At 36.7% G+C, this 26183-nt stretch overlaps 1 protein-coding gene across 7 annotated transcripts in view; it reads left to right on the top strand.

Moving 5' to 3' along the window:
- The first annotated feature begins 4993 nt into the window (after positions 1 to 4993).
- The window catches only part of TRPS1 (transcriptional repressor GATA binding 1), a 233596-nt gene continuing 212406 nt past the window's right edge, over positions 4994 to 26183 (top strand). For 2 of the 7 annotated variants that reach the window (XM_039853820.1, XM_039853824.1), the window contains exon 1: positions 4994 to 5464. Coding sequence is in view for 1 of the 7 variants with exons in the window: in XM_039853821.1 (XP_039709755.1) it covers positions 6115 to 6124 (10 nt within the window). In the remaining 6 variants the exon portion in view is untranslated. Of the gene's footprint in view, positions 5465 to 5638; positions 6125 to 6154; positions 7015 to 26183 lie in introns of those variants that run through there. The other 5 variants (XM_039853818.1, XM_039853819.1, XM_039853821.1 and 2 more) reach the window with 5 other exon arrangements.

Here is a 26183-nt window from a genome sequence, read left to right on the forward strand (position 1 = left end):
GAACTTGAATGCCATAAACATTTTGGTATTATTCTTTTGACAGGTGGGAATTATGGGATTTTTTCTCATGAGGAGTAGAAAATGCAGAAGGGAGAGGCCCCGATCTGGTAGCTCTGTATGATAATGAACAGAGAGAGAAAGAATAGGGAGGTGAGGCTCAATGAAATGTCTTAGGAGAGAGAACTTTTTAATTTGGGTAGTGTCAGTGTGGATAGAAAGATAGTAGGAGGCATGGGAGGATGAGGTAGCTGATTAAATGTAGGGCCTGTGGGAGAGGGTCTTGCCAAAGGTCTGAGGTTTCTGGTCTGGATGACTCAGCCTTTGAAGAGAGATAAGGTTTGCCTATTTCCTTCCTCATGCTGTCTCTCTTTATAGACTTCTCTTCCTAAACTAGGATATTAGACATATATTATTCAGATTCACAAGTTTGATTTTTAGTCTAATATTTCACTCTGAAATTTCGGTGAAATCGGGTGTTGGGCTTGGGTATATACAACAGAGTTAATTGGATAGAGTTTGGAGAATGGATGGGATGAGATTATAGCAGGAGAAGATAATAGAGTAGAGGGTAGAAATATAGAGAACATTGGAAAACACCTACTTTTCAGGGTTAGATAGTGGATCTTGGTTAATTCAGATACAATTCTTATTGAGAGAAAGGACGTGAGTTCAGTTATTTCCTACAGTGGCTTGGTTTGAATGCACAACACTGAGTAATCCAGTAAATTCCACTTTTAATCCAATGAATAGTATATGGTTGGTTGTTCATAAAACCTATTGAAAAAAGCAAAAATTCTTCTTATTCTGGGGCTCCCTAAGCAGGGATTTTGTGTCTGTGTGCATGTGTGCGTGTGCACATGTGCCTGTGTGTGTCTACACCTCAGAAATTTGTTTCCTCTTTTAATTAAATAAAGCCCATGTTTGTTGGCTTTTAGGGTGGGCTGCAAGGCCCATCTGTTTAACCAGGCAGTTGCCTGATATTGCATGGGGAGGGTTGGCAAGTGTAAGTGTGAATTCGAATACCAGATACGGGCTATTTTAAGCTGAATTTATCTTTAATAAATTCACCCAGAGGTGTTCAGCAATAGGTAGTTTGGAAAATGATCATAATTTGTGTGGCAGAGTCTTTTTTTTTTTTTTTTTTTTTTTTTTAAGGTTGAGTGGTGTGTAATTGCGAGAAGAAATAGACTCAGGGAAGTTCATCTTTGATAATGCTGTTTCTTCAGGTCTCACGGTGAAGGAAGGCAGACTACTTCAATAATTGCTTTTGATATGCTGGAAGGCAAAATAGTCTTCCATTTCATATGATATAGTACTAATTTGAGAGCATATAATACATAAATATTTTCTTGATAGTGTGTATTAAAGCAGTCGGCATTTAGGACCAAGGGTTGTCAATCTTTGAAGTTTCTGAAAGGAATTGCAATTTATGACGTGTTAGGGTAAACAGTTGGATTACATTTCTGAAATACGTGTTCCATCAGGTAAAATCATTGTGATTATAGGGACTGGAACTGTAAGTAAGTTATGTGCTAAAAGGTTGAAAATGTAAAACAAGTATGCTTGTGCTTAACTACTAATCCCTCTTTGTATCTCTGCTGAATAAACTACAAGAAAAGCGGGGAAAAAAAGAGACTGTTTAAATAATAAAACGGAAAAAGTATACTATGTAATTTTAAATAATAAGCATTATACAGCTCAAGGAACTGTTTCATCAGTGCTCCAGCCATGAGAGAATATTCCAGAATATAAAGAATTATGAAAGATTATAAAAAAGCTATTTTAGTTGAAAGTTATTTCTTTTGTTTGCTTTTTAAAATTTTTCTTAATTTCTCCTTTATTTTTTGATGTATTCTATAAAAGCACAGGTTGTCATTTAATATCCAGACTCCATTGTTCAGAAACGGGTTGCAAATAAAAGCTAAAGAATGGTTTTAAGAGCTTTGCATATGTTTGACAGCAGAAGATAATAAATGTAAATAAATCTTTAATATTTCTCCTAATTCAGTCTGTGCCATGCAAATGTCAGGACTATAAACACAAATCAACAAACATTTGAAGGAAAACAATATACATAACTTATTCTATATATTAAAAACAACTGTCAAACAATTATGACCTCATGTATTAGTTGGTTGTTTTGAAATATTCCTACTAGAATTAAAAAAATGCTATGAGGGCCTTTGAGCTTATACATATTGTGTCAATCAAGAGCATATGTAATATATCTAAAGCATGAGGTAAAAATTTTCTTCATAAATTATTTCATAAATAAGTAAGTAATTTGCTTGAAAAAGTTTACAAAAATATTTGCGCTTTTATTAGTTCTCTACAGATCCTTTGTGGTTCATGTAAATGGATTGATACAGACAGCATTTTGATCTGCTGTGCTCTAACCCGAAATAAAAAAAAAAAAAGTAACATGAAGAGATTCTTCATGTCTCAGGCAAACTTCAGCAAAATTGAGTCCGTGAAACTTCATTCATTAAATTTTTAAGTGACCATGAATTTGTTGGCTTCAGTACCTGAAGTGTAACTTTATCCTTTCAATTGAAGGACATAATTCACTCTCAGACCTTAGGCTTTAAATTTTTATATAATCTATAATTTTGGGTACACTTAATGGTCAAATTTTCTATTATTACAGGTGGAAAAACACCAGTCATCTCAAGGATTTTGTGCTTGCAAAAGCATGTAATTTAATTTTTTTGAACCAATTTAATCAATGATTGTTTTATGTGAGTAAATTTACACTCTTGATGATTGCCTTAGATGTGAGAGTGACAGAGAGGAAGATCACTTCCTCTTTTAAAATGTCATTTAAATCTTGGGGAGCAGAAGGAGATTAGGGGACTAATCCTTGTGATATATTGTACTATTTAACTTTGCTGCTAAAATGCTATAGCCTGAGATTTTATCAGTTAGATACCAGCCTCAGCAATTTTAGGTGGTATTAACCCTTTAAATACAAGCTGTTCTACTATTCAGATGCATATTTTAAAATTTATTTGATCTAATATTTTTAGTTAGTCATGACTCAAGAATGTTTCACTCAGATCCTTTTTTTTTCCTAAATAAAAATGCTTCTCACTGTGCCGTGCATATTTCCATAAAAGTCGGTAAGCTAATTTATGGCTTAAAAAAGAAAATAAGGGTCTATATTTAATATATGAATACCTTTTACAGTGGAAATTGGCGGTGGACAGTATTAAATGACTCTAGTGTGAAAATATGCAGGTGGTCATTAGTAGCTGACTACGAGATTTACTGAAGATTTTGATATTAATTTTCCCTGCAAGCAGGACTACATATAAATCTCACTCTGTTCCCAAATTAATTTAAATCGATGTTAACATATGAATAACTTCATGAGTATAAGGTTCATTGTCTTCTCACTCCTTTAGGGAATATATTGTTTGCCTCATTCTGAAACTGTATTTTGACTACTCTTTTACCTGACTAGTTTCTCTCTTGCAAAAGAATTACTGCTTTTCTACTCATAAAGAGTGTATGGGACACGATACCAAAATTCTGGAATTAAAGTGCTACAAAAAAGAATCACAAATTGCCTGACTAGGTATGTTAAGTAGAAATGAAGTCCTTACAGAAAAAGCAATAAGGTTCTAAGAACACATACGTAAGTTAAATTTTTTTTGATTAGCTTTTTTAGTTCTGATAATAGTATGTTTCGAAATATATATTCATCTTTTCTCTTAGAAGGTACAAGAATCACTTAGTGAAAAATATTTTGGAGGAAATTACTTCATCTTCGGCTCACAGATTCATGATTGTACTTCTCTAAAATTCTGATTTTAATCATTTTGTAGTTCGGAAAAGGAAGGATGTTTCTTCTTTTAGCACAAAATTAGTTTAAACTGCTTTTCACCAGAGAAAAAACATGTCACTTAAAGTCACCGACTGAAGAAAATGAAGTCCAAACTCCCAAGAAATGTCTACTTAGTTTTTAACACCTACTATACTTTGAATCCTGTCATGGTAGTCTTATGCATTGTTGATTTTTGGAAGTTAAAAAAGAAAAGAAAAAAAAAACACACCCTGCTCAATTCATTAACTTATTTTGAGGGTATTTTACTTAATAATGACAGCATTTGGAGATGTTAAGTAATAAAGAGAATGTCATGCTTAATTCAGAGTTCCTTATCTGCTACTACAACCCCGCAGAGCTGCAGGTACTAATCTTGCAGCATTTGATAATGTTCTCACTTTATCTATTTTGTGTACCCCCTTTAAGCACCCACGGAGCTTACTAGCTTCTCTCTAGCCCAGAAAACCATAGCAACCTCAGTCTGCACTTCTCCAACGCAGGATAGAGTTCAAGTTCTCCTCAAGCCCTCTTGCCATCAAATGAATCGGAAACACAGACCACCAACTTGGTGTCCTAAGACTTCTTCATGTCCTAGAAAAAGGGGGAGGGAACACACACACACACACACACACACACACACAGGCACACACGCACACACACACTCACTCGCTCACACTCGCTCACACCCTGCGTCGTTTAATTGGTAGGGAGAATGGAAAGTAACACCCGAAAAGGTAAAAGCACTTTTAGAGTTCTTTTGATTGTTCATGAGAGCATCCCCGAGTGTTTTGGGACCATAGATCCGGCCGCCACGCACTGACGCCCATCTGCCCCCCACCCCCTCCAAAGGTAGGTCCTTATCTTTATCACAGTATCCCTAAAGCTTTTGGATTTTTCCTCGGTTTCCAGCCCGCACGTTCACACATGGGGGTGGGGGAGGAGGAGGGGGGAGAGGCGGGGCGGGAAGGTAGCCGGTCCCTGCACCGCGCAGCTCTCATTTGCGGCGCTCGGACTCGGGCGAAGTTCTCGCGCAGCCGGCTGGCCGCGGCTGGGGCCGGTCCCGGCGGGCGGCGGCGGCGGGTGCTCGGAGCCGGGCGGGGCGGCGGCGGCGGCGGCGGCGGCGGCGGCGGCAGAGGCGCGGGGACGCGCGCTGTCTCTTTAAGGGAGCTCGGTCTGGGGTGGCGCTTTCCTCCGCGAAGGCTCCTTTGATATTAATAGTGTTGGTGTCTTGAAACTGACGTAATGCGCGGAGACTGAGGTCCTGACAAGCGATAACATTTCTGATAAAGACCCGATCTCACTGCAATCTCAAGCGTCCTCTTTTTTGGTGCTGCTCGTTTCTCCAGACCCCACGTCCTCTCGATCGCTCTCTCGCCTTCCTATTTTTTTTTTAACAAAAAACAACACCTCCCCTCTCCCACCCGGCACCACCTTGCTCTATTTCCTTTCTCTTTCTCTCTCTCTCTCTCTCTTTTTTATAAAAGGGGGAAGGAAAGAAGGGAGGCAGGAAAGACCTTTTCTCCCCCACCCCCCCCAATAATCCAAGATCAACTCTTAAACAACAGAAGACGGTTCTTGGCTCTAGCCGCCGCGCCATCTTCTCGGGCTGCCGAGGGTTTCTTGACGATTAATCAACAGGTAAGGAGGGGAGGCCCCGGCGGGCCGCGGGGCCGAGGACCGTGGGGGGCGCGGGCGCCCCTCGGCCGGGCCCGGGGCGCCGCGCCACGAGTGCTGCGCCCGCGCGTGTGTGCGCAAAATGTGGGCGATCGCAGAGCGGGGAGCCCTGGGAATTAAAAGTGACTTTCTTTGGGGGGGGGGGGGAGGGAAAAAGCTGAGGGAGAGTGTGCAGAAAGCCAAGCGCAGGCTTCTCGGGTTTCACATGCATTTTCTTTCTTCCTTTTTTGCGCGTGTGATTTCTTTCTTTCTTTCTTCTCTTCTGCTCTCTTTTCCCTCCTTCCTCTCCTCCCTTTGGTGGGTCTAAGGCATCTGAGCCTTAGAAAGGAGCGACTTCAAACTGCAGTAGCCCCTGGAGTCAGGAGGGTCAAGTTCAGCCGCCCGGGAGGAGGAAAAACAAATCCCCATTTGCCAAAAAAAGAAGTTTCAGGCCGGTGCCCCCTCCCCCTCGCAGCCCCACTCCCCCTCGCTGTCTCTTTCTGGCTGATTTTAATTCTGTCCTACCGGGCGCAGCGGAGGAGCTGGAGGTGGTTGGACCCGAGGGGCCGCCGCCGCCGCCGCTGCTGCAAGTTTTCTGGGGCTCCTGACAAGCGGGGAGCAGACTAGGCACCAGCATGCAGAGTAGTAAGTTGGTCAAACTTGGGAGGGTCGGGAGGGTCTCAGAGAGGGGCTTTCGTGTGGTCCCCAAAGTGGGAAAACAGCACAGGACTGGCGTTGCCTTTGAAGAGTTTGCAAAGCCAGGCTTCAAACTTTTTTCCCTTAAAGGCCCAGCTGGGCTGGAGAAGGAGGGTTGTCGCATCTCCTGATGCACCCGCCTGAGCGCGGCTCAGGGAAGCTTGGCCGAGGGGTCGGTGCCCTGTCTGTGCCATGTGGCAGGGCCTTGCAGCCAGGGCGCTTCCGTAGGGGCTGAGGAAGGGGCAGACTTCCTCTGCGGTGCGGATGATGCGCCATGTGTCGCGGGTCAGCGGACACTGGCCGGTGATTAAATGCCTGACAGCGGTGGGACATCCAGGCGGACAGGCACTTCGCCTTCTGTCTAGTTCCTGTTTGGGTTCTAGAGAAACGCATCCTTGAAAGGCCAAGGCAAACACCGCTGTCCCCTCAAATAACTCCGGGATTACAGGACCCCATGCATAATTTGAGGGTGAGGCGGAGGTGGGAGCCGTTTGAAGTGCAAAGCTGTTTTTGTGGCTGGGAAAGCTTTTTTGTTAGTACCTGTGTGAGATGGTGGTGTTTCCCCTTTTTCCCCAGGGAAGTCAGTAACTGTTTTATGACCCTTAGACTCTAAAGCAATTTAAGTTAGAGGGCGAGAAGGACTGGTGGGTTTCAGAGGGAATCGTGGACTTATTAAATTTTAGGTCTTGCTTTACTTCCTCATATCTTTTTAGGCCTCAGAATTGATAACTATGAAAGTTTTTGAGTAAGAGCGATGGATCTTAATGATGAACCAAAATTATGATAGAATATTCATCCTTATCCTATTTTGGAAAATCACGGCTAGACTTTTAAGTGAGGTAAGTGAAGTGAGAAGCTTAGCGGAGAAGTTAAATCACAGAGAAGTTAGGCCGATTCATTGAACTTTTGTAGATTCATTGAACTTTTATAAACGCACCTGGTGAGCAGGAAAGGGTCTGATAGGGATACTAAGCACAAAGGCAAAACACAGATAGGGCCTGAGACAAAATTACAAAGAAGTGATAACTCTAGGCCTGGTTGTTGGCTAACCCTGGATTGCTCAAAGCAAAAATAAAATAGGAACCTTCCAGCCAGTCTTCAAAGTCCTCCAGCTCTTAAGTTAAAACCTATGGATCTTGCTGGCATCATGTTACTTTCCTGCTGGTTTTAGGAAAAGTTGATCATTTAGAAAAGGCTGCCAGAGTTAAAAATGTAAGGGGCAGCAAAGGAAAGTAATGCGCGTAGCCAGTTCTTGACGTGGACAAAATGAGAATGAAAGTTTCTGAGCTTAGCTGTTGTAAAGTTTCTTACATGTGCTCATTTGCTTAGAACACTTTCTCAGATAGTCCACCGATTAATGTTAAAAAAGCCAACTAGTTCTAAAATGATGTGGGCTTTTTTTTTCCTCACCCAAGTATGCCAGGGTTGTGAATAAATATAGGGTTTGTATGGGAAGATGAAGCGTTTCCTGTAAGTTTTGATGCTGACAGGACAGTCTGGAAATGATACCAGTATTTTGAGGACTTTTTTTTTTTTTTTACCTTTAAGCGAAAGTTTATTAATGATGTGGTTAATCTTAACAAGTCAAACGTATCATTCTTAGAGCTGATCTCTTCTCGGATTTTTAAAAAAACTTTCTTTTAAAGTTATACCCTGGGATGAAACATCACTAGATTCAGTTAAATAGACAGGGCCACTAACATGCTAAAGTTTGACGATTATTTCTGGATACTAATAATGTGAAAATAAAACTCCTCGGGGGAAATAGAGTTTAAAGCCAACATTATGACTGACTTGATTTCTCTAAATATGAGACATTCTGATGCTCCGTTAATACTTTGTTGGCAAAGTGTTTTTTCCCATTGGTGAGCTGATGTCTGTGGCTTCCCGATCTATCTGTTGTGTGTTAGGATATATGTGTGTAGAATACTTTTCCACACATATTAACTAGGTCTGACACTCTTCAAATAAATGGTGGAACATAACAAAAAAAGTTTGTCATTCCTTTGAATTCTAGCTGCTGTAAGAGACTGCTCTTTAGATGTTGTCCTTTGTCTCTTCAAGGTAACATTAAAAGAAGTGTCTTAGTAGCTGTGAAGTCTGAGTTGATTTTAGAGCTCAGCATTTTGACAATTAATATTTGAAATGATTTTGTAAAATTTTGCTTGAAAACAGTTTAGAATCTGTATTAGTATGCTAATCATAAGTAAGTTCCGCATGCCCGTACCATATTTTCAGTATTATTTTTACTTTTCTTTTAAGTCACATATTACTTCTGAGTTTGCTCTGATTTCCACATAAGGATATCTTCATTCATCAGGAAAACCTTCAAAACAGGGAAATGAATGCAGCTGTGAAAAGACTGCTTTTAAGATCCTAGTATTTCAATAACGTTTCTGTTATATTATTGTTATGATTATTTGATGTGTGTACGTGTGGGGAGAGAGAAATACAGACCACAATTTGCATTTAATGATCTGCATATTTCTATTAAGAATGCCAAAAGGTGTTAAGTTTTAATACACTCCTACTCCTGTCTTACTTTCTTTGCTGAAGTAAATAAACATGACTAAAAGTTTTAAAAGAACTTGTAGCAAATTTTCTTTTGGGTAGAACTTTATTTCAAATTGGAAATTAGCACAAATATTGTTAATTGGCCTTTAAATATTTTCTATAAGACAGATATGTAAAAAATTACTTTTTTTTTTTACTTGAATATCCCTTTGATAGCAAACAATGTAACAACACTATGCTTTTGTGTGTAAAACAAAACAGACTTTAAGAAAGTTATGGGCAGGTGTTTAACATTGATTTAAAGGGAAAATTATTATTTTTGAAATAAGTGATGCACTTAAAATAAAACGACTGGTGCACATTTAAACGTATTCTTATTAAGATATTCTCTGGTGTGTAAAATGAAGCCATTCATTCAACAGACTGACAACTTTCCACTTGGTATTTGCCTTTGCTTAATTTAGTTTCCGCAGGACAGCGAGTGTGGTAGTCTGCATCTGTTTTTGGCAGGCATAGAAAACTATAAACTCAGACAGTTCTGTCCCAAATATTACAGCTCACAAGTGACAATCAATTTGATAAAAACAGGCAAGTTTTATGGACTTGCTTTCTGTTGTTCCTCTTGGGTCAAGCTTTCAGGTAACAGGTTTTTTTTTCTCTCCCTTTTGCTGGTTGTAACTGCTGATACCATTGATAACTAAGTCTGAGTCTTGTTTACTCATTTCCTTGTTTATTGTTTATTGGAATTTGGGGAAATTAATGACGGTATATATGGACTTGGTTTTACTTTATCCATGTGATAACTATATTCATCCTTCGATATCAGTGTGCAGAAAGACGCGAATTCTTTGTTACAATAATAGTCATGATTTATGGAACTGTGGGGTCCCCCTTAGATAAAATATAGAAGAAACTCTTATAGCCTTTGCCAGATAGAAATTTAATCTAATTCTCTAAGGGTACTCGTAAGTCTCATGTATGGAGAAGACTAACGCACTTTGCAATTATTTACTTTGAAAAAGTTGAGCAGAGTTTTTGTAATTATCAGAATTATTTATCTCTTAAAAGCTTTAACCACTGCATTAAAGTAAATATGCTAAAATACCAAGTGTTGTTTTATACTACCATTCAGTAGCAAACAGGGCTGCAGAGGGAATAACCACTTTTAAAAATTTATCCTGGAGTATAAGTGGGTCTCAAGCCGTTTGTTTATTTGTGTAGAATATTTGATTAATTATATAGGGCCCTTATGAAGTCTTTAATGTTGCTATTATGGTCCCCTTTAGGGTTTCCACATTACCCTGTGGTTCTTAATTCTCTGAGAACCGAGTTCATTGGTCTTTGGTTCTCTGATGCGTATAATAATGTAGAATTTGATTTAGGTTAGAAAGTGATCTTAAGACTTAAGGAAACCTCCTCACTGAGCTTGCAGAAGGATCTATGGATGAAAATTATTTTGAATTGTTAAGTTAGATGAAGAAGGCTAACTGGTCACTGCAACTGCAGTTGCTATTACAGTAATAATGTCTACTTTTTGTCATCCACTTTTTTCTCCACCACAAGAATACAAATCCAAGTAGCAGAAACAAAGATGAAATTATCTATGTATTTCAAATTTGAAGCATCATTGCAAATCATTTTCTGATTGAGAGCTACGATTAAAATACAAATAACATCCAAACACGTCAAAAGAAGACATGACGTTTTTTGTTCCTAAGTATGTTTCATTAAAAATAAGAAAGAAAACTTTTAATTTTAAAAAAAACTTTTCTAGCTCTTTAAAAACCTGCCGTAAATACTTTACAAGTGGCTAGACACCTTCCCTGGTGGTTTAGTTTATACAAGCAGGAAACTTTCTCTCCTACTCTTTCTCTCTCTCTTTCTTGTTTTCTTTAAACCAACTGACGTAATGCCAAACTTTGCTTTAAAAGAACAGACAGAAGTAATTGGTAGCTTTTAACTTTTAATAATGTTCTGGATTGGTTTTAGTGGCCAAAATGCCATTTAAAAAAAAAAAAAAAAGTTCAAGTAAGAACGGGCTTGTGGCCTGAGGAAGAAAGGCTCTGTTGATGTAGTTATTTTTATTCTTGTTTTTCAATCTGTTATTAAAAATCTTTCCTGCTGAACACTGCTGGATTTCTCCAATTGCTCTCTGTGATGGCTGGTGCATTTCAGGTTACCGTAACTTAAACGGTTTTTGGGTTTTGGGGAGAGTGGGTATTTGTGTTGCGTTATTTCTTTCTTATTTGGAACATTTGTTTTTGTTTCAATTGAGATGAATTAATTAAGATTATCAATGGCGACAGGTCAGTGAGTATGTTTATATAAAGAATGCTACACCTGTTAGCAAGAGCCTGAAATGTGGAAGTTTAATTGTAACATTAATCATTTTTATGTGCAGAGGAAGGAAAATAGATGAAACTTTACAAAACTATATTTTTAGATGGAAAGTGTTAATTTTAAGGGTCAGTTTGTTTCTGCTGTTTTTTTTTTTTTTCCACAATTCTAGATGATAATTTTTTAACTCTATTACAGGTATTTTTAGGTTCCTTTTTTTTTTTTTTTTTAATAGTCATTTTCTTTCTTCCTGATCTTGCACAGGCAAACAGAACTCTCTCCAGTTAAGAGACATCTTGGTGATGTTGATTGACAACAGGGCAACTTCGGAAGCTGGCAAGTAGGAAAACCTTTCAGGAGGGCAAAAAGATTTGTGCCAGTTTTTCCTTCCTTGGAGAAAGATACTTCACCCCAAAATGGGGCCCTGTCCCCCATTTGGTGGGCCAGAACTGAGCAGCATTACTGATGTGAATTGTTCCTAAGGTTTAAATCTTATGGTGACTTGTCTGGGACTTATATTTGATTTTAACTCCAAATTTGTTCTGAGAGATTTTTTTTTTTTTTTAAATATAGTGCATTTTAGAAATAATACATACTGAAAATTAGGTATCACAAAGATATCTTAAAATGTCTTTTAAGGCATTTAGAATTATAAAAAAGATTTCTCATATTTAGAGAAGTTGAAGTGTTCTTTATGTAGACATTTGACAGTTTTGACTTACTTATGCGTTTCTCAGTTTTTCTTGTGGGAGAGAGCGATAGACTTAAGTTCAAATCAGAGGCATTCTTTCTTTGCTGATTGCTTCTTTCCTTAAGGATTTGTCAGGAAGAATTTCAGGAACTTAAGTTATAAGTTATTAGCATCAGCCCAGTGAGACTGTCTTTGAGTAAGTTATGATTTAATTTACTTTTTGCCAAGTTTTCAAGCATAAATTTCTAGTGACGGGTTTCTCTGTCAATATATTTTCATTTAGTTAATGTTGGTTTATTCTAAACTGAGGCAACAGGAATAAAGTTTTACAAGAAGAAAAAAATGGCAGAGGGAGGTGTTTAGAACTGCAGTCTTTAATATCAGCATTTGTTTACTGTGCAGTGGTGGGGAGGGGTTAACGAGGCTTTGTGGAAGATGATACAAAAAAAAAAAACCCATCAGCTGCGCATATGATCCCCTCCCCTTAAGGTTTACTTAAACAATATGTTTCAGTTTTGCCTCAAACCATTCTGCATCACTTCTGCTCCAAGAATCTACCACTATCTTGGTTCCTGAGCGATTAAGGATGACACTTTCTGTTATATAATGTACTGGAGTATTGTTTGAACAAAGGTAACCTATTTCGATTTGTGTAATTTTGGGGTAGTTAGTAGGAGGATACCTATAATATGAAGGAAATCTGGCAGTGTAAATGCCTGCAAATGCATGGAGTATCCACGATAACCATCCTATGTTTAAATTATTTCTTCTGTGTGTGATTGCTATTGTAGGTGTTTTGCATATGTGATTTATGTGAACTGATAATACGTAGATGCACCTTTGTAGTGGAGTCTAATATGCTAAACCATTAACTCTGAGCTTTAAATATAAATCTTTTAAGGAGCTACATGACCTACTTTGTAAAGTCTAGGAGTTTGAAATGAATATGGAGTTTAAACATAACAAAGCCATCATTATTACAAAACTTATACTCTTTCTGAATTTAGTAAGAAATTTAAGAAATGACAAAAAACTATAAATCAAAATGCCATCTTTCAGTGTATTTTAAGAAATACACTTCTTAAGATAATTTTTTCAAGTCTCATTTCTGTTGAGAGGAGCTGTTTAGTGATGGTGCTGTTTCTGAATATATATTTTTGTGGGACAGCATTTTGTAGTTTATAATCCTATCATCTCAAAACGTTATGTAGAAATAATATGGAACATGTAAAGACTCTGTACTGTGACCATAGCGTTCTTCCCTAGGGTGATGGATTCTGTGCGTCACCCAAATATGATGCTGTTTGCCAGGCTTGTAATTCTGGTTTTGAGGGTTGCTGTATGTCCTATTTCATCAGGCAACACAATATAAAAACTTTGGTATCTAGGTAATTGACACAGTCAAAATAGGTTCTGGAAAATGTTCCAAATACTTTTAAGTAAGTCAGAAGTTAACTTATACATTCTATTTATTTAACACTTAAATAAACAAATGACTCATTGTCAGCTCTTTAAGCTTTCTTATAGTAATGTTAGAAGGAAATATACAAGTGTCCATAGTTTTTTTCCTTTATTTGAAGAGAATGTGGTTCTCTTATTTGCATTTATAATTGCTTCATCTGTTAATTACTTTGTATTCATGGTAGTGAGTAGCATAGTATTATAAAGAATAATAAGGATGTTCATATTATCTAATGTGTATGTCCCAAGCTTTAAAAATGCATTAGTATTATATTATTAAATTGAGTATTATAATAACCAAGAATGAACCCAGTATAAGATGATAGATATACCACAGTTGTTATTTAGACATTAAATATATTTTAGCTGTAGAAAAAGAGATAAAAACGATTTTGCCTCAGAGCTTTTTTATTTGTAGAATCTGGATAGACTTTTATGAAACTTACAAATCAGCAAACATTTGTAATACAACATCTGCTTCTTGATTAGATTCTATAATATAGCTTTCAGAGAATTCTTATAAATCACTGTTTCAGTTTCTCCTTCTAGAAACATGTATTATATCTGAGGTCAGATACATCTATAAATAGTGTAAATATATATGGCTGAAGTTAGTTTGTGGAATCTAAGTTTCTCTATTATCTTATACACTTCATGTGCGCAGGATCAAGCATTACTAGTCCAGGTTTAGCTTTATTTTTCTGAGTTGGGCACAATGCAACATATGTGACTTCATGTCAACTTAGTGCGTGCATGTAGACGCACATATCTGTAGTCTCACTCGTATAGAATGTTTTTGCATTACAGGCACTGAATGGAATTTTAACATATTACATAGTTTTTTGAAATGACTTTAATTTTTGTAGTATATGTTTTAATTACTTAATGTATCCCAACACTTATTTGAAGGTTAATTTAATTATGATTTTGGTTCTGAAATGAGAGCAAGATTTGGCAAAAGAAGTGAAAAACCAACTTCTACTTGTGACTCCTCTGTGATGTCATTATCCACACATCATCTTTAGCTCTGAAAGATGTAGAAATATATACATCAGCCTTTTTTTGTCTCTCCGTACTATTACCTAGTTCCAAACATATAAAAGTGTCTAAAAGAGAGTTGGCATTTGTTTCTGCTTAACTTTGATACCATTAAATATTTCTGAAAGAGAATGTAGCTTACTTTAATTTTAAAAAGTGCCATTCAACTGCTGGAAGTTAAGACTGGTCGTATATATATTAATTTTAATCAAGGGTCATGTTATTAAATTTTCTCAAATATTAGTCTGATTGTTGAATGATTATTAATTCTTTATCAGTTATTTCTAGATATGCTTTTGAGATCTTTTAAAATCATGTATTACCTGTATTTGGCTGCTAACTTTATGTTAATTATATCAAATTATAAATTGAAAAAACAAATTACGTTTAATACTGTCTTTAAGTTATTATTGAAAGTTATTCTTTTTAAAGATTATTGCAAATTTTGCTCCTCAGTTATGCAAGCTTAGGTAAGTTTCAGAAAATAACTTAGGTATAAGTGGCCAGTGTAAGCAATTACACGTCCAAGTAATGAGTAACATAAAACATCATATTCTGTAATTTATAGTCAAATAGTAGGAGATGTTTCTCCTTTGCATTTGGAACGAATTTGCATTACATTCATTGGCTGTAAGATGTGGTAAATTACTATAAGAAAGTCACTGTCATCTAAACGTCAGTTATAATAAACAGTTTATTTTACTCTTTATTCTCATTACTGTTTATTTTACTTTTAAATGTCCCATTCTTAAGACAATTTTTGTCATTGAAAGAGTGCCCTAATTACTTTTGACTTTTTCTTTGTACTTTGACACGTTTTAAGTCAGAAAGCTGCCACTCATATAATTTGGGCCAGTAGTAAATATCGTAATGTATACATTTTATATGTAAACATGTGTACGTGATCTTGCATGTTCACTTTGTCAAACGTTTAACACTCTAGTGTTACACTATGTATACACCTGTCACGTACTTTTTACTCCTAGAATAGTTTACTGTGTCATTGTTAACTTTTAATTATGTATGCATGCTCCTCTCACTCTCTGAATAATTCAGTGTATCATTGGTAATAATAAAAATTTTTAAATAGCGACCAATAATGATTAGAAATGGAGATATGAGTGTGAGCAGATTTTCCTCCTTTTTGTTTATCCCATTTTTGGTTCCCATTTTTAGAAAGATGTATTTGAAGAAAGGGGGGACATAGATACTGTACAATCCATTATAATATAAGGAACTATTGTTATATATGGCTTGATTTGTTTACATATTTTTGACATAGAAAACTTTTGACCTCTTTGCCTGTGTTACTTGAGAATTTTAGATAAACCCTTTTGGGGTCACACTCAGCAGTTGCGTCTTTGCATGATAAAAAGCATTTTCTAGCTTCTGGAGTGCCACTGTGTTATTTTCCTTCAGGAATGGAAGTCCTGTAAATTAATCTGACATTTGAAAGCACAACTAGGATTTTTCCCTTTTGAAAATCCTCTGGAAGGTTTTCAGAGTAAGCAGAGATCACGGGCAGTGTGATGTTGTTCATTTCAGGATGCTAAGGAAAATTATGCTGAGACCAAGCATGCTTCCTTTGGATTATTCTGCCATGCTTTATTATCATTTTTTTTCTGTATTTTTGTTTTTCTTTGAGATCTAATATTTCAGTTTGTGGAGAAATAAAGATTTCTCCTTTTAGTGGGAAAATGTACCAGCTGCAGGATTTTTACCTACATTTCTTTATGATAGTTATAATTTTATTCAGGATGGGGAGCAGTATAAGAAGAGAAAAAAATTTATATACTGTAAAATAATAATTTGATTTTATTGTTTGCTGTCGAGCAGGCATTTGCCATTCCATTTGTATAAGAAAATATATTGAATGAAATTAAAGAAAGTCGTGGTATAATTTTGAAACAGTTGTAAGCACCGACTGTGACTTATTTCTGGCAAAAAGATTAAGACAGTTTTAGTTACTCAGTGCTTCCACCAAACCCAGTAGTCCCAAGTTTATAAATATGTATTTGACCAGTTGATCACAGATGATGCTTGAAGCGAATGTGTTTTAATTCAGGGACAAGAGTACTGAACATTATTTTGCCAGTCAGTACGCTTTAGATTTGCAAGAAATAGAATGCCAACTCTCGTGTTATCAGCCCTCTGAGGTCTTTAGAAAAGAGTTTTACTTGTTTATGGTAGCTTATATGTAATAACATCAAGCCCAGGCAGTTTAACGTGTTTGTATGTTGATTCTAGTGAAGTTCAATAAATGGTTGCATTTCCATCAGGACTCAGGGAGTAATGTACACCAGAATAGTAGCCATCCATCCACTAAGGATGCTTCTGAGGTTTGGAATCTGTAACTGATTTTTAGGAGTTACGACATAAATATAATAACAGTTAGAGATATTCAGAGCGTTCACCTTTTATAAAAGTTAGTTCTGTCTTTCACATCTAGAAAAATATAGCAGTGAATGTTTGCTTTTTGTATGTTTTGTCTCCAAGCAGAGGAAACTGACAGTTTTATGTTTTAAGTGCCGAAAGTTGTTCTTGGCTAAGCAGTCCCTGAGTTAATCACTGGGATGTTAACTCGAATTTTTGTCTTTAAAAAGTTTTCAGATTTTAAAACGAAATATCCTTCCATTATTTCCAAATTGACATCCTGCGTTCTGGATTGGTTTTTAGAGAAATGTTTTCCAAATTCTCTTGGAGTGCTTGAAGTCCATTGATTTTGAAATGGTTAGTTTGTTTCTTTAAAAGCTTTTCTGAAAGGAGAGGAAATACTTCATCTTCCTAGAGTTTTATTATAAAACCCTTGTTATTTCCAATAAGATGCAAATTAATTTTGCATTAATTTTATATTTTCCTTTTGTGTTATCTTTTTAGAAACTCATTTGGAAATATTAAATTGAGAGATAAGTAATTTCAGCTCTTCTTTCACGCCTTTCTGGGATATTTTGGACTTTTCTAAGGATTCACTACGGATAAATCCTTTTTTATGTCATTTGCACAATTTTATTTTTTACTTCAAAGAAGAGTGGTGTTTGAAATTCATATATTTATTCTTTGAGGCTAATTGCAAAAATTATGAGTGCTGTAAAATAACATGTTTCTCATTTGTGTCTTGGGCAATTTGTCTCTAAAAATTTGATTGAAGGAAAAAATAAAAATATTTTAACTAGCTCTGAAATCAATTTAAGGTAGTCTTGTGGAATTTTCCAAAAGTAATAAGACAATATAAAATACTGATAATTCATAGAGTTAGATTTAAGCCTGTATATATAGTGAAGACTTTAACCTGACATATTTTAGTGTAAAGATGTTTTATATAAAGAAAATTTTCTCTGGTTTCGTCTGTATTTTATTTTTTTTTACAGGCTACTTTGCTTTAAAATGATTGTCACCTTTAAATTATAGTTATGTGTAAAACAAATAAGGCTGCTATTATAAAGAAGCAACAGCTCTGCATGTTCATCTTAGAGACTAAAAATATTTTCTTTTGGAATAAACGCATGAGGCCCTAGAGAAATTGATAGCAAATTGCAAACTTAGTATCCTAACCTATCACCCATGCTGTTCGCTGAAAGTAGAACTGACTTTGGAAGAGTGCATTATTTCCACTTCTGGTGGAATGTGTTTAACAGGCTTTTGGTGTCTCCACTGGTAGAAATGTGGATATTTCAACCAACCGCGACCTTGTTTGGTTCTGGTGATGTCAGGCAAACATTTTGCCAAAACTTGGGTCCAGTGTAATCAAAACCGCGTTGTGCAATTAGGCTAATGCGATGATTTCAAATCATGTTTAATGTGTTATTTTGAAGAGGTAATTTAAATTTTTTTTTACCTATTTGGAATCTAATAGAAGAGCTGGAACAATGTTTTTTAGATTTAATTCTAAGCATGTAAATACAGATAATATATTTTAAAAAATTCCACAGGTCGTTTCTTCTTTTCCTAATATAAGAGAAAATGAGGTTTATTTGTGTAAATACCACTGTAGAAATAATTGGTCAATTTTTTTTTTTTGACAAAAGATGATCGTATAAAAATGAGGAACCTTTCTGAGCCCTACAATATGCATACTTTATTTCATTAGGTTACATCAATAGAACCATGTACAAAACAGAAGAATAAAAATGGAATCACATATCTGAGGTCAGATGGAGGATGAACTGCGTAACCTGTGAGATAATATCCTTAGTTCCGTGCCTGTGCTTGGAAACCTGGCCCCCATCTGCCTAACTGAGGGGCACATATTTTATCTTATGTGTGCAAATGTATAATGTTCCGCTTCCCACATACATGAGGAAACGTAGATCTAGACTTGAGAGTCCTTTAACTGTTTTCGTTTGCTGTGGAAAAATAGACCCTGGCAATAAAACACTTCTCGATGGCTGAACTTGACTTGAATAGTCTGATATCTGCTGGTCAGGTTTTTTTGTTTCTCACTCTTTCTTTAATTCAGGTATTATGCAAGGTGACCATAGAATCATACTTTGTTTTGAGTGATAGAAGAGACATAAGCTACTATCCAGTCTAGCAGAATCATCTTGTTTTACAAAAGTGAAAACTGAAGATTGCAGTTAAGTGAATTTCCCATGATCACACAGCTGCTTAGATAAAGGACTGAACTTGAACCCGTGTCTGGTCACCATCCTTATTTATACATAAAACATTAGGAAGTTTTGATGTTTGTTGGTGAATTCTGCCTAATACTTGAGATACATTAATCTTTATTTTTCCTTTCATAGATAGATATGAGAATAGAATTAATTTATCATTTGTTAGTATTCATTGGGGAATTGATCATACAATAAATCAGTTGGTACATTCATATTATTTCTCTAGCAATACCTCACAAAGATAGGGGAATCAAATTTATAGTTTAGATGTTATCCTGGAAGGTTAAAAAGTTACTGCAGAAAATCTAGGCTTAATGTTACTTTCAAACACTTGAGTGATAGGTTTCTTTGGATTCATTTATATAAAATCCAGTTGGTACTGAGAAATTGGTTATAAAATGGTCATTAATAAGAAGTTAGTTTGCATTATTCTTCTCTCTTTAGCTTAAAATAATCTCCAACATTTATCTATTTTGAGACCTTTTTTTTTAAAAGTGGTCCATTTGAATTAAGAATTTTTTATCTTCCAACGAAACTGGACTTTTCTTCATTTATTACAGTCATTACAGCCATAAGCCCATTAGCAGGTTGAAAACTATGGACAGCATCTGTGAGATTAGGCCTGAAATGTGCAATTAGTTATTAAAACATGGTTGAGAAATTATGTGTGGCATTTTGTATAAACTCAGCATTTATACAAACAAATTAACAAAAGAATAATAAAGAAACCTCATTTATTTTAAATGATTTTCTTATTAATCCTATCTTTTGAAAGAACAATTTCAATTGAAATGTAATGAAAATGAAATGTTTTAAAATATCCATTTAATGCCTTTATTTCTCTTTTAGGATTTCTTTAATGTTCCATTTTTATCCATGACCCTGCTATACAGGATGGATGCATTTCACATATCTTTATCGATATAGTTAAGCTAATTTCAATAATTTAGTTTGCTGCATTGGAAAAACAGGAAAGTCCTCTGATCTTAGACATCTAAGGTATTTTACTTAAATTTCTTCTTTCTTTTTCTCTTTCAGTGCTAGTTATATTGTATAATCTAAAAGGTTAATGCAGTCCCCCGCCCTCCCCATCAGTGAAATCTATGATTTATAACCCTGGATGCCACTGTCATTTCCCTGTTTTAAAGAATTGCTGTGACTTCCATGCAGAAAAATGTCGGACCCAAGACATCCTCCAAACTCTTTCAAGTCAGCTCCAGAAGTGACTTTGGAAAGGGCGAGGAGGTGTGTAAGACCCTGGAAATGGGCTGGTTTGGTTTCGGGTCTGCATTTGAACCCATTTCTCGTTGAGTTGCCAGGTGCCTTTTATGTGTCTGGGTTTTCCTCGGTATTTTAGCCAGAGGGCAGGCTTGTTTTTAATTTGATTGTTTTGATTCATTAATCTTTCTTTCAGGTGAAAACCCTTTAAAGTGGCTGTGAATAGTTACTCCTTTGAAATGAAACAGTTTGCTTGTGGAAAATAACCATATTCAGTCAGTCAGAAATAATCAATTAATTTAGAGACTAATGGAATGATTTTTAACATTAAAAAGCAATTCTTCTAACGTGGGTTAAGGAACCATTTTAACTGTTATGCTGGTCATCCCATATAGTTGACTTTTTTTTTATCCTGACTGTGAATTATAGTTGAACATCCAGGATATATATGATTAGAACCATAGGAAATGCTATAAATGCCTAATTCGCCCTAGTTTTTCTTAGTTATTTTAGAATTTATTTTTCTAAATAAATTTACTTGATTCTCCCCTGATATACAAACTCTGTCTTTTTCTTCTTTTACTTTAAGAGATTGGAACCTTTCCGTGTACTTTTGGCATTGCATATCAAAATAAGTTTAAAGTGGCTCTTATACTGGGCTTTATTGATCAGAATGTACTTTTTTGTTGACTTTTAAAACAGGTCAAATTCAGGAAAGGTTTTAATAAGATGAGTTTTCGTATTTCTCTCCCTTATTAAGGGATTTGCTTTCTCGACAAATCAGTATACATTTAATTTTCTGTTACTTCCCCTTAATTGCAACTATGCTAATATATTCACTTACTTTTGGTAAACCTCTCCTCAAACATTCTTTTGTTATATTTTATATTCTGTTTTGTACTTGTTCTCTTGGCATGTATTTATGAGCAAAGACTACCCTGGACGTTTTATAGAAAGTAGTTAAGTGGCATTTATTTTCTGCCCATTTGGATTATAATCCAATTGCAGTTGTTTATGTAGTGTTCCTGGAATCTAGGAAAAATGCAATTCTGTAGCTAATATATGGCTACTGAAGCTGAGAGATAGGTTAGGGCTTTAAGCTGATTTTAGGACTGATTTTAGGTAACAATAGACAAATATTGACTATAGCTTCTTTGACAGTTTAGAAAAATAACAAGGTAAAACAAAACAAAAAGCTACTTTTTATTTATTTCCAGATGGATTTCATCTTGTACTTGGCATGGCACAAAGTCAAAACGTTGCTCTTTGAGATTTATTAATTAGAATGTTTCTAAACCAGATATAGAATCCATTATTGTTTTTCCAGATAAAAGATAAACCTACTGAGATATAAAAATAACCCCAGAGTGGGGAAAATATTGAAAGCCTTAATCTGGGTTTCTTTTCATGTACATCTCCATTTCTCAGCTAAGTGAAATCTGCCAAGACTCCTCCATTTGTTGACACTGCTGTATTGAGGACACCAGTGGCTGCATGGCAGCCAAGCCCAGTGGTCTTTCCATCTGACTGCACCTCTTAGATATATTGGATGCCGCCAGCCTTTCTCTTGAGCATCTCTCCTGGCGTGGCTTTTGGAGCATTGCATCCTTGTTACGCTTGTTTAGTCTGTCTTTGACTTTCCCTTTCATCTCTGTACTTTTCCTTGAGGATTATATGCTTTCAGCTTTCGATCTGAATGAAATACCTCCAGCACATTCACCTCTCGACCTAACATGGGTTCTGATTTCAATGTCAGTGATCTTCAGACGCCATAGGTATTCGTTAATACACCTATTGTTTATCATCAATAGATTGGCATTCGGTACCCTAGTCACCGCTCTCAATTTACTAATTCCATCCGTACCATACCATGTGTTCCATCCTTAATGTAGTACTCAGTCCCAGAACATTCCCAAACAGTCGTTCGTGTTCTCCCCTCTAAGATATGCCTTTCATCCAACCTTAACTGTAGGAAGTCTACTTAGTCCTCAGATATTGACTTGTGTATTTCTTCCTGAAGCCTTCCCGTTTCCACTTATTGAGGTTTAAACATCACTGCCCTGTGCTTCCATTTATTTGTGGCTTTAGTATATATACCCCACAGCAGAACCCACTTGGCATTGCAAGTCGGAGGAGAGTAAGAACATAACTGACTTATTTTTGTTGCCTTTACAATGCCTTGGATACAGTGGTTTCTCAAAAGTATAGCATTAAATTAGCACATGGAGGAAGGACACTTGGACCAGAAGAGCGTAAGTTTAGGTGTTGAGAAAATTGTGAAATTGGATTGTTAGGTTTCAGAGAAGAAAAAGGTTTATCTGTTGCCTAATCAATAGACAATTTTTGAAGTCTGCCCTAATGTATTTTTCTAAAGTATAATGCTGCTGGTTATAACTTAATATGCTGTATTTTGCAATGTGCTTTCAAATCCTGTCTTTTATTGATTATGTCATTTAACCAATGTGACAGTGTCACTGGGGCAAAGGGAGGCCCAGATACATTTGCGGACTATAGAAAAATGAAATCCCAGACCCCCTTGTGCTTTACTGATCAAAGATGCAAAGTGATAAATGATGTGCCCTTAAAACATGAAGGATAATAATGTTAGGCTCCAAGGTCATGAGTCAGAAATGTGTAATTTTAACTTGCACATGTTGAATATCCGTCAGCCCAGATGTGTCGTGATGTTTGAGGACAGTGGCTTATATATTAGCTTCATGATGAAAGTTACTGTAAGCGGTTCAGTGCATGGACTCTAAGGGAACAAGGATAATTTAGACCTTCAGAAGATCTAACAAGGCTACTGATGAATAAGGTTTGTCAGGAACCGAGCGGAACCTTACGTAATGCTGCTTTGGGATGCCCAGGTTTATGGCAGTGGAAAGATACTTTGCTCTGTGTAATACCCACATGTCCTCGAGAGACAGCTGATAAAGTGATAACTGAAAAATAGCTGCTGAGACGTTTCTCACGTTGAAACAAGAAAGGCTGAGATGTCTTTGAATGTTTGTTTTTTACTAATTACTTTTAATTTCATCTTTAAAAGCCAAGGAACAATTTTGAAGTTTTTTTTTTAAGACCACATCCTTGGCCTCTCGCTAGCTATAGTTTTTTTTTGTTTTTGTTTTTTGTTTTCTTAACTAAAAATCTTTCCTTAATCTGAGAATTGGAAGTCCCTTTATTTTTTATATGACTCTGTTAAACACTTAAGTATTATTTCAAACAGCTCTGGAAAATGATTATTGTGCATTCCCAAGTCTCTGTGGATATGGAACCATGAGGAAGAAATCAGGGAGAGGATCGATTTAGTGAATTTCTTTATTTCTAGAACAGTTCATTACTTATAGGATTCACATTTATCTATTTCTTCCTGAGTAGTGAAACATTCTAAAGCTTTGTAAAAACCTTAGCTAATTGCATTTTTTTTAAATGTAGCTTTTCTGATGTCACCTTACGTCTGTCTGCAACTTAAAAGTCATTTGAAGGAGAGTGTTGGATTTTTAAAAGTAGTATCTGCCTGATTTTTACAAACTGTTTAATTGACAGTACTAAGAGTTTCATTGAAGAGTGCAGTCTAGTTAACAAGTAGGGGTTTTTAAATCCTTTGTACTTTTCCACAACTGTAGGGGCGCGTACTTTTGGTTGAAAGTGAGTAGGCGAAATTTAGTCCTGCTGTCTGGTAGTCTTGGTGGCTAAGAAATCTCTTTATTGCAGTTTCATAATCCCTGACATGACTCTCCGGCTCTCATGTCTGCTAAATGCAGAAATAGAGGAAGGAAATGTATGTTTTGGCTCCATTAAAATGTTCCTTATCAGACTATATGTAGGAGGAGTGGACACTGTTGAAGACGCCACTGCTTGCCAGCTGGACAGCATGTGCGCTGGGCTAGTTTCCTGTCGGCTACAGCTGTGTGGTGCCCTTAAGTGATGGGAAGGGGCACATTATTAAATGTGTCGGTTGTAGTGTTTTCACTTGTGAAAATCAGGGAGCAGAGGGCATGCAAACTTTGCCCAAAGGCTGGACACAGTTTGCATAGAAATGAGCGACATGTAGCAGCAGCCGATTTGGTAGATGCCCTGATCACTAAATAAAAGTGAGAGCAACCAGAGGCCTTGGTGAATTACGTTGACAGGGGAAAGGCTGCTTGCTTCCCAAGAGGTTACCCTTGCACTAGGGGCCACCTTGAAATGATGATAATGGCTCATACATGTTGAGGACTCTGCTAAATGTGCTGTCTTCATTTGAGGTAGGAATTGCTTTCATCCTCATTTCTTAGGGAAGTTTAATAAATTGCCTAGGCTATGACAGGTAGCAATAGCAGAATCAGGATTTGAACCCAGGCAGTCTGGCTGGAGAGCTAAGGCTTGCTTGGTAAGCAACTCTGTCTCTCATTGGGTGTGAGCAGGGTTTCCAGTTGCTATGTATGCCAGGGGTTTCAAAGACGAGGTGACTTTCATACCAGTCCTGTTCCAGTCTGCTTTCTCTTTAGGCCCTAATCTACCTCTGTGCATTGTCAGAGAGATAAAGCCATCACCTTTAAATATACGGCATTTAAAAGCCTGGCTTTCGTAATAATTCACATTCAACTTGTGTTCTTTTCCACAGAGATAGCTGCAATCTCCTGGTTAAAAAAAAAAAAAAAATCATATTAATCTAAGTAACTGCCTCTTCTTGGCCTCATTACAGTAAAAAGGCTGTGATCAGCAAACTCTTATAAGGGGAAGTTGTTGAATGACATGGAGATGTGGTACTGCCCCCTTAGTCCGTAGGACTCGGTGTTTCTTAAAATATTGGCCCTCCTGAATAACTACTTCTGCTCCAAATGGGGTCTTGACAGTGTGGCATTCTGACTTAGCTTCTGAGTGTTACAAAAACATATAAAAAGGAAAGGTTGGTTTGGGTTAAACATAAAAACCAACCAACCAACCAAAACAACCTTTTGTCATCTAAATATTAGCCTTTTTGTCTCTGTTGGATTAATAAAAAGTAGTTTATATTTTATGAATAAGCTATAAAGACCCAGCGTGTTTTGGTGGTTAGAATAGTCACAGAACTAAAAGCCAAGAATAAAATTGCTATTTTTTTCTTTTATTTTTAAGGAGAAATAAAAAAATTAGAACCGCAGATAAGTAACAAATAGGATTCCGTTTCCTTTTAACTGCTTCTCAAGAAGCTACAGTCAGAGCGAGTTGGTTGTGTCTTGGAAGAAGGCTGCGTGCTGTCTGTGGCCGTGCCTTTGAAGCTGCAGGCGACAGGAGCTAGGAGCTTTGTGTGTGTCGGTGGTGTTCGCTTTCGCATGAACCCCGTGGCCTGCTGCAGTCACCGTGCGTGCTCCACACCCGGGCTGTGGGCGTGTTGTCGCAGGAAGTCCTGCGGAAGCACTTGTGCGCGCTGGCTCCCCCTTGTACCTCGCTGTCTGGCTGGTGCACGCGGGCTCCCAGCCCCGTTCGCCTCCGCATCTCGCTCCCTGCGCCCTGCCTGCCGGATCAGCTGCATCCAGCCAGCCTGGTGCTCGCCTTTCTCTCCGCCTGCATCTCCTGCCTCCCTGCCCTTCTCCCCACTTCCCAACTTGGTGTCCTGTCTCCTCCATCAGCTCTCCTTCCTCTTGTCTTCTCCCTTGCTTCCTTGTTTTCTGCTGCCTTCTTTGATTTGATGCTTGAATTTCATTTCCTCCTGCCTAGTCCCAGATGGGTTTATCAACACTCACTCCTCTTTAAATCTTATTCACCTGTGATCATTGTGTGCTACAAGAAGAGACAGTCACCAGTGGAGATAACTGAAGTTCTAGTTTTTCATTACAGTAATTGCAAGAGTATTATTATCTTTCAATCAGTCACATACTTTCTCGTACAGTTTTCAAGTTGTGCTTAAGCTTGTATTTCTGAATTTTGAAGTATATTAAGTTACACAAACATTCTTAAGTAAGTGGAAGGATTGTGTCTCCTGCATTCTCAATCAGAAAGCTATGAATAAAATAAATGTAAGAAAGTCATATGCACTAAATCAGAATTTATGTTATAATTTAGTAGTTTATGTAAGTACAGGAAGCCTTTTTGGAGTGGCTGAGGCTTCTGTTATATTTTCGGTGTTCTTGGAATTGAGGCCTTTATATTTTTCTTAAATTACGAATTTTGA

Source organism: Pteropus medius, unplaced genomic scaffold (assembly GCF_902729225.1).
Source record: "Pteropus medius unplaced genomic scaffold, Ma_sr-lr_union100, whole genome shotgun sequence".
Taxonomy (NCBI): domain Eukaryota; kingdom Metazoa; phylum Chordata; class Mammalia; order Chiroptera; family Pteropodidae; genus Pteropus; species Pteropus medius.